The sequence below is a fragment of the Sander vitreus genome, chromosome 22 (genome assembly GCF_031162955.1).
Source record: "Sander vitreus isolate 19-12246 chromosome 22, sanVit1, whole genome shotgun sequence".
Classification (NCBI taxonomy): Eukaryota; Metazoa; Chordata; class Actinopteri; order Perciformes; family Percidae; genus Sander; species Sander vitreus.
In genome coordinates this window covers 13,029,280-13,046,689 of record NC_135876.1, presented here as the reverse complement: position 1 = coordinate 13,046,689, position 17,410 = coordinate 13,029,280, and the positions used below count along the sequence as shown (strand labels likewise).

Here is a 17,410-nt window from a genome sequence, read left to right as displayed (position 1 = left end):
CAATTTTGAATCATTTGACAGTTGTACTGTTTTACTGTTTGCGGCACTTTTCTATGAACCTAACGTTACATGGAATTCTTGTTTGATTATCTAATGGCAGCAAAAAGTAGCTGCGTGCTGCTTGACTTTAAAACAACGATAATCCAAAAAAAACATCAATATACGTTTTCTGACACCAACGACAGCACGTAAAAACTAACCGATTCATTGTCTCACATTCATTGCCTGAACACGTCTGTGTTCAGGGGTAGCAGCTTAACGGGAAGTGCTGAAGGCAACTTAAAGTCCTATGAACACCGCCCACTGTTAAACCAAACCAAAGGCAGCAATGAACGCAAAGAGGATGTAGCTACAACTCTGTAGGACTAGTTCACTTTTTTGTTAAATTAACGAGTAACGTTAGCTTGCCAACTAACTCGCTAGTAACCTTATATATAATATAAATAAGATATGTTCATAAAGCAGGTCAATTTAAGTTGTTTTGTTCGCGGCGGGCGTGGATAAATAGAGTAACGTTAGGGTTAGCGGCAGTTGTTGTTGTGGCCTGCTAACTATTACACGATAGCATAACGTTAGCGAAACTAACTCGCATCACATATCCGAAGCGACGAGGTGAATGGCACACCTTTCCAGCTAACTCATAAGGCTGAGTTATCGCTATACAGTAAGTTCAAAATCCTGTTCTTGTGTTTGTATTTAGCTAGCTAGCTAAGTAAACGGAGGAACTGTCGTGCTAAACGTACCATCTGTTTTAAGTTAGACTTTAGAAAATGCTTTAACATGTAACTTTAACGTTACCTAGCTCAACCATAAGATGCTCTGAACTTTGGATTTATAAAAGTGATCTAACGTTAGTGTTAATCATAACCTAGCTATGTTATTACAATTGATTTTAAAACGTAAGGTAACATTTAATTTAGCCTCCTACGGAAACATTACTCATAATTGTTACTGTGTATATTTATTGCTATATGTTTGTAAATATTGTCGTTTTTAATGTACTACGGACCTTCCATTTGTGTCCTGAATACAGTTATTATTATTTCCAGGGCAAATTGTGGTATTGGCCAGGGATCAGCAAGTTCCCCAGCTATGAAAGTGTCTACTCACTGATTGACATCTCACAAGAAATGGAGCTGTACTGGTACATGTGAGTAGCCTATAACTTGTGTAGTTATAATTACAAATGATTTTGTATATAAAAGTGGAGTTTAAGATGGATGTGTAAAGCTGCCCACTGTGTCTCATTTACCCTCTCCTCTTTCCTTTACAGAGTTGTTATTATATTCATCATTATCAAGATATTCTTCTATGTGTGCTGGTACCGATCAAGACAGAGACAACTAGCAGCATACTTGAGCAACCCACGCAATGCTCAGATAGTCATTGTTGGAGGAAGGGCCTACCTTCATCAGATGTGTGAGAGACAGAGTGTAAGTGCAGAGCCCCACGCACACACACAGCCTACATTTAAAACGTACCATCTACCTGTCAACTACTGAAGTGGTTTTGCGCCTACAGGATATGTCTTTATTATGGCTGAGGCTAAGTATAAGGTTTTGGTAATAAAGATAATATCTTTAAGTTGGCTGAGAGACTTGAGTATGGTACACTGAGCAAAAAGAGTGAGTAACATAGCAGCAAACTCGTCTCCTGGCAAAATTTGCCATTTTGAAGGAAAAATATTGCACCCTTTGTGATTTTTAAGGGTTTAGGAGGGGTGTCCTTGCTTTGCCTGGGCACACATATTGCACTTAAGGCACAATCCTGACTTCATGTTTGCTATGAAACTATTTTCGGTTGCTGTAACTTTAAATGTTGTTCAACTGAGCTTCAATAAGTAACCTTGTTCAAAGTTATCCAAGGGTAATTACACCCTCAAATTCTGCTAGAACCCGCTCTCCCAGTATATTTAAGAAATGCAACAGAGTGACTGTAGGAGGTGTGGCTACATATTGTGGCTACGCAGGGGATGCAGAGGACACTGACTGACCACCACCAGTCACATGGAACACCATTGTTATTTTGAATGAGTCACTTCTCCATGTTGTCACACACAACTTAGTCTCGCTTTGCCAGACCTTCCTCCACCGCTGCAGAAGAGGGTCTGGCTAGTCTACACAGCATTCCGGGATGGGAGAAAAGCGTGCTCTGGTTTATTGACATTTCTTTAAACCAATCACAATCATCATGGGCGGCGCTAAACTCTGCACAAAGCTGCTGCAAAATAGCCTCTGGAAGGTACTTGTTTTGGTGGAACGTGTACGTTCAAAAGTTGTTTTAGTCGTGCGAGAGAAAACTCAGATTGGACAGATAGTCTAGCTAGCTGTCTGGATTTACCCTGCAGAGATCTGAGGAGCAGTTAACCATAGTCCTCATAAATAGGCCGGAGTTTAAAATTCCAACACAAAGAAAGCGGAGGGGGAACGGACGAAAAGACATGCATCCGGGGGAATTTCATGCAGCACCAAGCACAATCCCGGAAGTGGAACGTCGAGGATATGGACTACACACAACTAAACCACACTTGCCGTAGCTCCTCACAGGACACAGATTGGGCACAAATTCATTACTTGAATCCGAGTCTTGCGTTACCAAATCTATCTTGACAGCACTGTGGAGTAAGGTCTGGCTATACAGGATAGGAGGAAAAATGCTTTGTGTTGTCTCCGGACGTAGCGACCGTGCCTCTGCGAAACTAGTCTTAGAAAGGAACTGGTTTTGGTGGAACATTTGCACCCCTCAAAAAGTTAACTGTTCACACAATACTGTAACATGAGCTATTTAAATTAGCTAGATACATGGTTAAACGTAATTTGCTCTTGCCAGTGTATCACCATGTGTATTCCATCCAAAGCAATCCCCACCAATCGGTCCCAAAACGTCCCTGTTAGATAGTAAATGCCGTAAACATATTCTTTGTAAATCTTTACAATCGTTCCCCGAAAGAACCAAGCAGGCCTGCCTTATTGCACGATTCAATTTTTCATCTAAACTTGCCATTTTCAGCGAGTAACATTAGCTGGCTAGCTCGGAGGTTGTTTTTGTTGTTTACCATAGCGAAGGAACGAATTTTGACACACAGATAGCAGCAGGGGAGGGGACGGGCAAAGTGAAGCACCGGATATCCGGCTTGTCAGGCTTATCATGGCAATGTACCTTTGTTGAAACAGACTACCTGAAGCCTGATGAGATGGTTTTCTGTGTGATCTTGTGATACCACGAGAATCCAACTGCCGTACATAGTAAAGGACTAGCAGCTCTTCTACGAGAGGTTCTCCGGTGGGTGATTTTGTGAGGGAGTGTATGGCCATAGCCATTCTGTTTATCATAGTTAACATTACTGTTTGTAGGCCCTACACAGCTTTTATATCTTAACATACGTAATAGACCTTGGAGTCTTGCCTAATTTGTCACGGTTAGGGAGGGGCTGGAAAGATCAGCGGAAACAAACTTTCAAATCCAAGCAGATGCATACAAGCCGATTTTGAGCAGAACATTTTTTTTATTTTTTTTATTATTATTTTTTTATGAAGTTTGTTGGAAAAATCACATATGCCAACAAGTTTCTATGTGATTATTTGTACTGTGAAAAAAATAATAATTTAGTGTGTAGTTCCTCTTTAACTACTTTAGCTTTGTTTGGCACAGTGGCAGACACACTGAAAGTGGTGCGTCACAAAGTGAAAGTCCTGCCCTATTCTCAGAACTGTCACTTATTTTATCCAACTGGAGTTTGCGGTCCTGGAGTAAGAGAGAGACAAATAAGGTCACACTTGTGTTACATTTTTGCAGAGGAGTTGTTTGCTCACTCGAGAGGGCATGTGGTTTTCAGCTTAACTTTGAGTAGAATGATGAGAGGTTACATCTCATTCTCAGTGACCTACTGCGCGAGTGTGTGGATGTGTATTAATAGATTAGGTACAGGCTTCTGGTATGCTTTTTGATTTTATTGACAACAAGTCTGGCAGGGCACGTAACAGCGTTCAGTTATTCAGAAAGTTTGACTGGACCCTTTTTTTTTTTTTAACAAGTTTGTAAAATTTCAACCATGCATGTGAGATTTTTTTGGTGCGAATATCAGTAAAGGCACAGACAGCAAGTCAGGAGTAGACTGGTTCGGGGCGCCCTTTTAGCTCATCTGGTTGAGCGTGCGCCGCATGTACTGAGGCTCAGTCCTTACTGCAGTGGCCTGAGTTCAAGTCTGACCCGAGGTCCTTTGCTGCATGTCGTCCCCCGTCTCTCTACCCCATTTTCTGTTTTCATCTGTGCTATCATTAAAGGCCAAAAAGGCCCCAAAAAAAAGAAGAAAAAAAGTAGACCGATTTACAGACTGCAACATATGCCTCTTCGAAGGTCTTGGTTTTCCCCTACATCTCAAAAAGTCAAATTGTCAGTCACTGATGTTCTTTGTGCTGCACACTATTTGTTCTTGATATTTTCTTGATAGTTTCTATCTCTTGTCCCATGTGACTCATAAGTTATATGGGAGAAAAGGATGATCTTGTCTAATGTTTAATTTGCTTGAGATTGTGATTTGAGTATATGGTTAGATGAGCTGTTCTTTAAGAGTCATTTGATCACTGGGATGACCTTCACAGTTCTATTTCTGTTTTGGTTTGTAACTTCTTACATTTTGCTGACAAGCACCCATGACGTGATTTTGTTGATCTTTTAAAATTGGCTACAAAATGCAGGCTTATCTTTTATTGTTCCCTTAAAGTGCTAGTTCTAGTTGAATGTAGGTGTGTGTGTGTATGTGTGTGTATATATGTAGATATTTTCAGTGATATGTCTAGAATAGCAATGCCTTTCGTCAACATCAGTTTTTATGGAGTCTGTTCTCAGTGGGCTATGCCACAGGTTTAGGCAGCCATCGTGATCGTGCTTCCCAAAACCCAAAATACGCTCAGTGAATCGCATAAATCCGGTTACTCTGACATTTTTCTTTAAACTTACTATAAGTCTTGTCCACTTCTTAGTATTTATTGCAAAATATGCTGAATAAATGTCAAAGGTATCACCACATTCCTCTTCATTTAAATGGAAGTCTGCAGTAAATTGTAAAAGTAAATTTCCCGTTAACCTTGACACTGCCCCAGTTCTTGAGATTGTTATCATTGCAGTTGTTGCATCTAAGAGGCAAAGACTGTTATATTTATAGCATTGTTTGGAATATTTGTGCAACAGGAAATGCCCGAATTGCAAAAAAAAAATTCCACAGACCAGTTATAATATCCACATATTTAAAGACCAGTTAAAAACGGTAAAAATCTGAGAATAAAAGTTGCAGTGCAGTATAAGAAATTAACAATTATTTAAAGAAAGGCAACATCAAAAAGAAAGGTCTTCAGCCTTTTCTGCAGTTTTCTGGGAGATATGTGGAGCATAGAAACTGAACTCTGCTAACCCCTGTTTAGTTCTGACTCTGGGGACAGAAAGCAGACCTGTCCCAGACGACCTTAGAGGTCTGGGTGGTTCATAGTGTAGTAGCAGATGAGAAATGCATTTTGGCCCTAAACCATTTAGTGTATTTAAACTTTTGACCCACTGAAAAGCTGTTCTAGTAAGTAAAAGCTGAAATACATTTCCTTCTTGGCTATTATTTTTGAAATGATCTTTTATGGACATACCCTTTGACCTATTGACACAGTAAACGTATGGTAACATGAAATATATGGAGTTGTGAAAATTTGGAGTTTGAATGTCTTTAGCCTAGGTGTCTTTTAAATATATGGCCTCAACTATGCGAATACAGGCTAATTACATGTCCAGTAACCCACCCAGAAGCCCTCCTACCTCCTCCTTGCACTCATTTTTCACTTTTTGCTTCTTCTGTCTCTTACTCCTCTTTAGCCTCCTTCAGTCCCTAATCTGCCCTTGCTCCACAATTCTCATGTTTGCTCTTACATCCTTCTCTTTCTTCCTCTTCCCCTTGTTCCCTTTGCCGTCTCTGGTGTATAATGTTCCCTGTTTAGATTTTAATGGAAGGCCCCACGGTCATCCATAACCCAGCACCCTGAAGGCTTTCTGGAGAGAGGCCAAGACTGTGTGTGTGTGTGTGTGTGTGTGTGTGTGTGTGTGTGTGTGTGTGTGTGTGTGTGTGTGTGTGTGTGTGTGTGTGTGTGTGTGTGTGTGTGTGTGTGTGTGTGTGTGTGTGTGTGTGTGTGTGAGATATGTAGTATCACTCACTAAGCCTTCAGTCTTATTCATGGCTACCTGAAAAGACAAAGTGAACCCGAAAGAGCTATGAGGAAAAACTTTTGATACATGTAGGCCCTACAGAGAGCGAGAGAGATGGGAGTGTAGGCCTGTCGCGATAGTCAATAATAAATATTAAATAAAATAATAAATAAAAATTTGCTCGATAATTTCCGTCGCTCCAGCTGTTTATGAAAAGTCATATAGTCGTAGAGCCGTCTGCTCTACTGAATCAAGCGAACTGTCATCCGCTCTCTGGAACAGTGACAGGACGTCATCACTCGCAAAGTCAGGGCGAGTACACTTGTCACTCAATCTTAGGCAAAGTGACAAACGGCGACAAAAGCCGCAACATGAAATCTGCACTCACGCGGGTCCCGTGAAATATGACCGCTACAGTTTATTGGAAAATAGCATTGTGGACACTGAAGACGATTTTGGAAACATTATTTTAAGGTACAAAAGAATCTTTGGTGTTGGATCGATCGATATTGAAATCGATCGATACGTAAAATATTTCATTCGACACATTAAATGGAACCGAAATGAGGAACCAAAATTTGCGTTTTTATCCGGTCCGATTCCTACTGGTTGCGTAGGAACCGGTTTCATAGTGGAACCGGGTTTCGGTACCCAACCCTATTAACATGGTTCATCAGATTCTGGATGAAAACATTCAACACTACAGTATCATTCATTCCTCTCCCAAAAAATTGTCTTGCTGTTTGTTTAGTGATGTTTGTACTTCAGTGTGTATAGACTTAATTGTCAATCTAGGCCTGAAGCAAAGAGTTTAAAGGAAGTCCAATAGTATCATAACCAGCAGCAATGTCCTCTCTGGAGACTCTGTTTTGTAAAACCAGCCTAGTTAGTATCCTCATAGTGTTAGCAGTGTTGACATTTGAATTGTTGGCTTTTGCTAATAGATTTATGTGCACTGGTGTATTTATATGTGCTTTTGCTTTTTTGTGTGTAACACGTTAACTCTCTCTGTGTTTCCTTCCCTCTGTAGCAAACCTCTGTCTGGCCTAGTTGGTATGGTGTTCAAGATGACCTGTCGATAGAAGAGCCCTCCACAACCCTGCCACCAGCTGCATCCTTCTCCCACTTGGACATGCCACCACCATATGAGGCCGTCTCTGGAGGTAGCACTCAAACATTCTCATTCACGAAGCGAATCAAAAGTTCAGCCAGGAAGACTGCCTAATTCTTATTTTTACCTCTTCATTCATAATTTCCTGTAAGCAGTAAGGGGAAAGTCCACCTTGTTCTATCACTGAACGTTCCCTGTGGTCGCTACATAGTTTCACTTACTGTGATAGAGAACAAGGTTTTCAGTAGAGATGGCTTTGCTGTATGTGTGTTACTGAAAAGGAGAAGAAAACTGAGCATTCTTACATTTTGTTGCATTCACTCTGAACAAGATTGTTTAGACTACTGGTATTAGAAACTAATGCCCAAGGTGCACGTCATAGCCTATAACCTAACAGAGCCTATGTACATTGCCATCATTGGTTCTGTGTAACCCCTTATCACAGAAGTAAGTCCAGTTTAAGCCTTAAACTATTACTCCTTCCCCCTAACCAATACCAACCTATTCACTGATCAGAGTACAGTTTATTAATCCAGTTACCTGCACCAGGTTGATACTACTCATGACAAAAACTGGCCACCAGCTTCTTTAACACTACCAGCATTATGACTCCATCAGAATCGGTGCAGCCTGGAGATTCATGTACCTTAGTGATTGTAGGAGTCATTGTCACAACCAGCAGATTAACACCAGATGGAGTCTGAAATGCTATTCAAGAGTACAGTACTTATATTGGTAAACTTGTCTCTTCTGATTTAAACAAGCTCCCACATGTATGCGCACACAGAGTACTCCGTTTGCTTTAAAAAGACAAAGTACGCTGTGTGTCAGTAACTTAATCATAATGAAACCCACAGCTTCAAAGCAAGGCAAGGCAGCTTTATTTGTATAGCACATTTCAGCAACGGGGCAATTCAAAGTGCTTTACATAAAACATTAAAGACCAGTTTAAAAACGATTAAAAAAATTTAAAAACGGTAAAAATCTGGGAATAAAAGTTACAGTGCAGTATAAGAAATTAACAATTATTTAGAGAGAGGCAACATCAAAAAGAAAGGTCTTCAGCCTTGATTTAAAAGAACAGAGTTGTGGCGGACCTGCAGTTTTCTGGGAGATATGTGGAGCATAGAAACTGAACGCTGCTTCCCCCTGTTTAGTTCTGACTCTGGGGACAGAAAGCAGACCTGTCCCAGACGACCTGAGAGGTCTGGGTGGTTCATAGTGTAGTAGCAGATGAGAAATGCATTTTGGCCCTAAACCATTTAGTGATTCATAAACCAGCAAAAGTATTTTGAAATCCATTCTTTGAGGCACAGGAAGCCAGTGTAGAGACTTCAGAACTGGAGTGATGTGATCCACTTTCTTGGTCTTAGTGAGGACTCCAGCAGCAGCGTTCTGAATCGGCTGCAGCTGTCTGCTGTTTTATTTTTTATTTTTTTTTGGGAGACACCGTTACAGTAGTCAAGTCTACTGAAGATAAAAGCATGGACGAGTTCAATGTTTTCTGTGTATACTAGACAGACATGTCTTGATGTGTACTGCGTATGTGTCCATTAGGTCTCAAGTTAACTCATTTCTGTTTTTAGCTTTGCTGGCAAAGGCAAACCTACTAAGGGAGAAGAAAAAACTATTCTAACTATTTCCACTAAGAGAGGCTCATGCACTCACCACACTACTGGTGCTTTGGGAGCAATCTAATATTTGCCATTTGTTGAGTTCCTTTTATTCTATGTACCCCTATTTATGTTTCTCAACATGTAATTGTGAGTACATGAAACAGGATACAAACTAGCCAGACTAGTTGTTGAATTTTTGTGTCAAGATTCAGAGTCTCCTCTTTTGCAAATGCCATCTAATTTGATCTGAAGTGCTCGTTGTCTCTGAGAGCAGGATGTGAGGAAACGCTTCATAAAAACTGTCAATAAATAGTCAATTCATAGATAATTAAATTTTAGTTAAGTTATTTTACTGTTAACCAACAATGAAATGTGTACCTATTATTTGTAATGTTATTTATTTTATCATTAGTTCAGTGTAATGCAAAGTAATTAGTTGATACATAGTTAATACTTTAAGTGGTTAATAACGGTTTTATAAACCATCTATAAACACGATTTGAATATCTAGTATAAAGTTCCAACTAATGCTTACCAAACCATTTGGTAATCATTAACAAATACTTAAATACATACAATGTTGTGATGTGTGCAACAATAAACTGTTAAACCTAACTCTAACCCTAATACTTAGTAAACATGATTAATTTCATAGTTCACAGTAAAATAACTTTAACTTTAACTACCTATCACTTCACCTATTTTTAGTGATGGTTATTATTAGTGTTACCGGATGGGGTTACAGCGGGTGGAAGTGTTGACATTTCAGCACTTATTGTATTACATGATGTTGGAACCTAATTTTCACCCCCACATATGATCTTTTTTTAAAGATACCAGAGGGTGTCTGAGGGCCTGCTGGTTCACCTTCTTCCTACACTGTCATAATGCGTCTGAGCAGACTCAATTTTGCGTACTCTCATTATGAAATTGTATTTCTGTGACCTTTTGAGATATCAGGTATCAAAAATATAGAGGGTGGGGGAAAAAAATCGATACAGCATAGTATTGCGATATTTTCCGTGGCAATACTGTATCGATATAGACGCCAACTATCGATCTTTCATTATATATGTGTTGGTCAGTTTGTCTGCTTGACAATCCCATTTTTGCAGCAATAAAATTGAGATGAACAAACGGAGCAATGTATCTTTTTTAGATGAAACAGATGTTGACAAAGTTTCCTTTTGGGGACATAATTTGAAATTAGGAAAAATTTGAAGTTGCAAAAAAGGTAATAAATTGAGGTATATCGCAGAATATTGCAATATGTTTAAAATGTCAATAACATCGTATCGTGACATAAGTATCGTGATGGTATTGTATCGTGAGGCCTCTGGTGATTCCCACCCCTACAAAAATATACCGTACGTCATCGTCTTCACTGCCAAATGTTCCTGCGTAACTTTTAAACCAAGAGTGTTGTCAGACTGAGAGACAGTGAGGGAAAGACAAGTGTACCGGAGTCACAAAGTTGGTATTAGGTAAGTGAAAATGGAGCGAATTTTTTTTAATGAGACTACAGCAAACAAGTAAAAGTAAACCATAAGGACCATAAGGAGACTAAAATAACAACTTGGCGACGACGACGTTAAAAAAAAGAAGACGTGCTGCAAACATTTCTCTGATGAGAGCGACGAGGAGGATTCAGGATTCCACTGCTCTGGGGTCAGTTTTTTCCGTCAACATTTTGCCTGTTCTTCCTCACCGTCACTGGGTTTCGGAGATTCTGACACGTTTTTGTTCTTCGTAAAAAGTGTTTTCTTTCAGCGCATTTTGCTCCTGTGTTTCTGAAACACATAAGATTAATTCACAACAATGTCCTGCCCGTCTCTTCCTGTGCACAGTTCTTCATCTGGACAACGTACACTTGTCACGTGGTGATGCAGCTTGGGGATACATTGGGAGCGTTTGTTTTGATGCAGTGGAGCTCCTCGCTAGTGAAAACGCGGCAGAATCATTGACCCATAAAACTTTGATAGCGTGCATGAATTGATATGGTGATCTTATTTTGATTTGAATGTCGAAGCTTATTTGACTTAATGCATATGTTCTTTTAGACCGCTGATGGACTGGTTGACCCTTTTTTCTTCTTTCCTTTTAGAGGATGATCTGAAGCCCCCTCCCTACAGCGAGTGTGCTCATGGCGACGAGGCTGACGCTCCTCGTCCCTCCCATCAAGCTCCTCTCAGTTCCGAGGGAGACACCATTAGCGTCAACGAAGCCCCACCCCCATACACACTGTCGCCCCCTCCACAAGTCAGTCAACAAGACGTCCCTGTAAGCCACAGGGAGTCCCACTCAGAGAGCAGGTCCACCTAATCAATTCCTGATGCCATTTTGCCTTTTTTCATGCACTGCCTTCTTACATTCAAACTCAGTGATTGTTACCAGCCTAACTCTCATCGCACGAGAGCAGATGTTTATGTGTGTGTGTGTGTGTGTGTGTGTGTGTGTGTGTGTGTGTGTGTGTGTGTGTGTGTGTGTGTGTGTGTGTGTTTGGGTGGTTTTTAGATCTCAGTTGTTTTTCTACTTTGTATTGTGTTTAAAAAAAAAAAAAAGTGGTCATCTGATTGAGTTTGGCAGTAACAGATGACATCAGCAAGCCTGTGTGCCTCAAGTCAAGGCCGCAGAACCCGCTCCCAGCTAGGATAAGAAAAAAAACCTTGACCTCGAAGGTAAATCGGTGAGATACAGATGAGCCAAAAGACAGATACTTTCAAGTGTGTTCTGTTAGTTTTATAAAGTTGTTTCCTGCTGTATGTCCGAGGCCACTTCCTTTCACAGATATAAACCAATTGACTTATTCTACAAGCATGATTGGGGAACGGAGTTACGTTTAGTTCCTGCTACTGCGATACTTAATATGTGGGACATTACATGGTCTTTGTGTGTGCGTCTATAGACTTTGTTCTGAATACAGGATCCTAATAACAGTGCATTATAGCCAATTCATAGTGTAGACCGTCTAATTAGATTTTGGTGCACCTTGCTGTGAAGATGTGCATTTTAAATCAATTGGAAGTGTTTCAACTTCTGCAAACTGTTATTACTCTCAATGCTTCATTAATACTGCATGTGTCATTTGAAGTATGTCAGCAGAGAACTATTTGATAATAAATGCACTAATTGTCTTAAATAATTACCTCATTAGCATAACTGGTTATGTTAAATATATCATGATGATTACACTGGGACATTAGGCAATTTAAGTGCCTATCACATCTGTGAATGGAAGTGAGCGAGGACAAGCGAAACAAGTTAGTGAAATAAATGAACACGCAGAAGAGAGATTGTTTTCTATTGATGATCTCATCTACTGCTGCGTTCTGCCTGTCGCTGCTTTACATGAGCACCTATATGCCAGAAAGCAAGAATCTGTGCAAACGGTATAAAAATACATTTCTGTGTCTTGTTATTGGACAAATGGTCTTCTGAAGCCCTCAGACATTTTCTGTAGTTGTAGATCCAGCTGTAAGATAATCAGATCAGTTATGAATTGTAATGTTGAGCTGAAGGCTTGAATTGAGAACAATATCATCAAATGAGAACTCCTGAAAAGAAAAACTATTTTGAAAAAACATACGCACAGGGCTGCAAGCTCAGGCTCAAAACATTTTTGGAGCTAAAAGCTAAAAAGTCACAAAACTCAGTTATTTAGTTTTTTTCATAATTGTTGCAAAAATGAAGACTAACCAAAAAATGTTCCTTATGTGTCTGTTCCTTATCAGTTTATCTGCCACAGGCTGGTAGAGGTCAGCCGACTTTGTGTATTTCTTGTGTTTTTGTATTTTCTGTTATAGTACTGCTTTTGGAAAGGTTGTTACTTTGCTTTTTGGATCACTGCATTTTAGAAAATAACACTGTTAAGACGATGCTCCACTTCCTGTTTGTTTTAGCAACAACGTAATCTGTGTACAGTTTCTGAACATTTAAGAAAAACAAAATGAACGCTGTATAAATGTATTTGGGGCCTTGGGGAAGTACATAAAAGGAGATCTTCGCGGAGAATCTGCATTTAAAATGTTTTTTAATGATAATCTTTCATATTGTAATGACAAATCGTAGAGCTTCGGTCACGGATGCCTTTAAAGAATCTTTCCTGTGGTTATAAAATCTGAAGCATGCAACAGAGAAGCTGCAAGGTACAAATCCGAATGTAGCTTTCAACTCTGTTGACATCACTAGCATACCAGCCGCATGATGACGATTGACTACCTTAACCATGGTGTTACAGGCTCCCACTTTAATGTACGTTCTGTTCGTTAACTTCATGTTCATTCCCGTGGTGGTTGACATATCCGATCTCTCCACTTACAGTAGTAGCTTTGCGAGTTAAGGAGAATTGACTTTTGTGTTTTGATTTGGGGGAAATCCGTTTTCTGTATTAAACTGTTGTTCAGAATTCTGCTGGTGTTGTGTTTTTTTTTTTTTGTTTTTTTTTTTGGCTTTAGCTTGTGAAGTCACTTCTAATCAATGTCCCTGCACTGCAGAGGAACAATAGCTATACCCTGGTTCCAAAGTAGACCCTATTTACTTAATTTTGCACTCATAATAGACGGTCATTCCTAATGATGTTTCTATTTTGCAGTGTACCACTATTTATTTATTTATTTTTGCAGATTTGGTAAAGGTTTCTGTTATGTGTCAAGCCTAAACCTAGACAACCTTGATGAGTTAATCAGGGTTATTTTCTCAAACTTTGGAACGCTTTGCCCAGAGCCACAGAAGACATTATATATGTGTTTCCCAGGCCGTGTGACGAGTAAAAAGAACTACATATGTAACATTGTGTGAAGTGCCCTTTTAAAATGCATGTCAAAATAACCCTGCAAGTTTATTTTCAAGTTTTACCCTGTCCCTACACACAACATAAGACAAGTTTCTGCAAAAGCCTTTTTAGTAGAAAATCCCCTCTTTGTTTCTCTTCCCAGGCAGTGTCCTCTTGCTGAGCTGCAGTGGAGGGATACACCTCCTTAATTTGTCTAACTAGGAAACTGTAGGCTACTGTATCCCTTACAGCTATCGGAATCCTGTTAGGAATTGGTCTCTTCACAGCCTGAATGGGCACGAGGGATGATTACAGTGTCCAAAAACTGTTGAAATGAACATGTGACTACTGTTTTGAGACCAACTTTGAAAAAAGTAATCCTATGATGGGCCACTAGAGAGCAGTCTTGCACCAGTGATCATTTAAACCACGTTTCTGAGCAGCCTGTACCTGTTGCTGATGCATGACAAGAGCAGTGCTCTTGGTTGCTATCATTTAAGTATTGATTGAATTCTTTTATCACACACTTTTGTGACAGAAAATGGCATCGACATTTGTTCCAAAGTTTTATAGTTTAGATGGAGAAAAAATAATAATGGGCTGTACAATCGATCAAGATACAGCTCTCTTGTGGAATGTATTGCAGAGTGGATACTCAAGGACATTCATTTTTCAAATCTTAGCCTCTCAGCCGCTGCATTACTAAGCTGAATTCATATATATATCAGCTGAGCTCGAATAATTTACAATGTCTGTACACTTGATTATAAACCTTTTCGGTAAGCGAAATGTGTGTGGGACAAGTCAGATAAAATGTCATGGCCAACTGCAAAAACAAGCCACAAAACGAAATGAATGTGGAACTATTTGGATTATGATCCCATTCTCATCCCTGTTTTTAATAGTAAAATATATATATATATAGGAATTCAAATGTACTAAAATGAATCGATTCTTATTCATTTTTTGAAACGGATATTCACTTTAAACATTGAAATGAATCCATCATCCTTCATTCATTTGTGTATTCATGTGTGAGAGTATATCTTGTGTCAGTGTTAAATATAGTTAGATAAGCACTCTGTGTTTGTCACTCCTGTATGCTGCTCACTGGTTTTGCTTTGAGTAATTGATGCTTTCAGGGGAAATATTTGCATTTTGGAAAACAGGCAACAATACATCATTTAAACCACTTTCCTTATCATTACATCTCGCTGTAAACAGCTGTATAATGGATACAAAACAGAACACTCCTCAAGGATATTCACTGAACCCTTTGCAAGATTATTGAGGTCTTCAAGGCCGTTTGAGAAACGGAATAGATGGCTCAATTACCCTCTGTTGTCTGTCAAAGATGTATTACAATTCCAAGCCTCGCGTGTCAGAGCCTATCCATTGACTAGTATTTTGAGGGAGGTATGCATGCAGTGGTTGTGGAAAAAGCCACACCTTTTGAATTCAGCAAGAAAGGCACATTCCAGGTATGGCTGAGGATGGATAAGATGCCAAAAGTATGCCTGTTATTTATTTCCCACCTCATTGCAGGAGGGGGTACCCTTCAGTAGTTATACACTAATTACATTTTTTTTCATTTTGCCATAAATTCATATTGCATCCTTGTGCGAGGACTGTAAAACATCACAACATCGGAACGTTACTGAATTTTTTAACTGTTAACAGATTTCTTCCTTTCTCTGTCTGAACACCTTATCACTTTTGTTGTAGTTTCTTACTTTGTTAGTTTGGTTCAGTGTGATGTAACCCAATATCCAGTTAACTACAGTTTGTAATATGCTTTTAAAGTATATAAAACATTAAGAAATTTAAGGCACCTCCACTGTAATTATATATGGAAAACTAAGCGTGCCTGATAAGCTTCAGTTCTTTTAGTAGCTCCTCTGGCAAGTGGCCACCATGGCTTTTTCAAACTTATTCAAAAATCTAGTTGGTGTGTTTAATATTTAAGATGTTTGTACATCAGCTACCGTGGCCTGTTTACAGAGAGGGTGATATCCTGCCATGCGTCTGCAAAAAGTCCGAACATTAACATCTGCTCAAATATGATCAGAGATAATAACCCTCAGTGGATGAGTGAATCATGTCAGCGTTTAAGCACATAACATGTCAATTTACGGGAAATTGCCCACTAAAGTGTGGACAGTGGAGCTAAACTGATTCTCTGGCATTTCAGTGGCACACAAAAACTATTTAACCTTTGATGTCTGTTTGCTTCCCATTTGAGGAAAGACAAACAGCAGTGGAACGTGACAATGTACATTCACACAAGTACTGTACTTAGTTATAGTTTTGAAGTGCTCACATTTGACTTGAAATCTCCATTTTATTCTAGTTTATACTTCTATTAAAGTACAAATCAGAGGGAAATATTTTCTTCACATATGTAGTTACTTTACACATGTAGTGTGTGTCACGTTTCAGATGTTTATGAGTTGTTAGCAGTTGCACCAAAGAATAATTGCTCCTCTAAATATCCCAGATGTTCCATTTAAATAACCGTTTGTGGCCCTAGGAGGCAAAACTTTCAAATATGTCACAAAAAGGGATTAGATTCCAAAAAAAGTGAATACAAATTTGTGTGGCAGAACTTTGTTTTTCTCTTTCCCATGCATCATTTCCTGACGCCTCCGTCTATTGACCTTTTAACTACCAGACTAAATTAACTGTATATAAAGTAGATAAAAGTATATCCCCAGTATTCAACCAGCTACAACAATAAAATGCTACTTATGCATTGTTATAGGTACAGGTATAAGTATGTCAAGCTAATAATGCCATATATGATGATGCAGTATATAATTTGATACATTACACATACATTAAGATGAAATATTTCTCTACATTTACTTCTACTACTACTGCTAAAGTCAATCTATTTAACTTGTAGTATTTTCATTTTTTTTTTATTGGTACTTTTTACTTAAGTAAAGGATCTGAGTACTTCTCCACCACTGATACACTTTTGTATGGTTCATCCTAAGTTTTCTGGAGGCCATGCTTATTTTCATTCAGTTATTTCATTTGAAAAACACTGATTAGTAATGAGGGGTGGTATTCAGTGATTGGTCAAGAGACAAGTCAGACAGAGTAATGTTATATGAAGGAAATGAAGTTTTAAAGAGAGTGAAAGCAGGTTTTCTCCTCAGTAATATGACTAAGTGTGTGGTTTGTGTCCCACAGTGTTTTTAAAATACTGCTGTCCATACTAGCTTTCATCAACATCAAGTGTCAAAATCATGATAAGCAGGTTCATCGTGTCTCCTTGGCCCGCCACTACTGATGTAATCTAGAGGGCAGGGACGGGCCTGCTCCCGTGTCTGTGTGATGACAGGATAAGTGAGGATGCCTGAATGTCACAAGGGAAGGATGAGCACCTGGTGCAGACAAGTACAGTGGTGTGAAAAAAGTGTTTGCCCCCCTTCCTCATTTCCTGTTCCTTTGCATGTTTGTCACACTTAAGTGTTTGAACATCAAACCAATTTAAACAAAAGTCAAGGACAACACAAGTAAACACAAAATGCAATTTGTAAATGAAGGTGTTTATTATTAAAGGAGAAAAAAAATCCAAACCATCATGGCCCTGTGTGAAAAAGTGATTGCCCCCCCCTTGTTAAAACATACTATAACTGTGGTTGTCCACACCTGAGTTCAATTTCTCTAGCCACACCCAGGCCTGATTATTGCCACACCTGTTCACAATCAAGGCATCAC

At 39.2% G+C, this 17,410-nt stretch overlaps 1 protein-coding gene across 1 annotated transcript; it reads left to right on the top strand.

Annotated features, from left to right (window-relative positions):
• Positions 1-299: 299 nt before the first annotated feature.
• On the top strand, positions 300-13,315 carry LOC144536980 (uncharacterized). Its single transcript, XM_078280353.1, has 5 exons — positions 300-664; positions 1,050-1,150; positions 1,274-1,433; positions 7,214-7,346; positions 11,015-13,315. Exons 2-5 carry the CDS (start codon positions 1,131-1,133, stop codon positions 11,230-11,232), a joined length of 531 nt encoding a protein of 176 aa, XP_078136479.1. The 5' UTR covers positions 300-664; positions 1,050-1,130; the 3' UTR covers positions 11,233-13,315.
• The last annotated feature ends 4,095 nt before the right edge of the window (positions 13,316-17,410 follow it).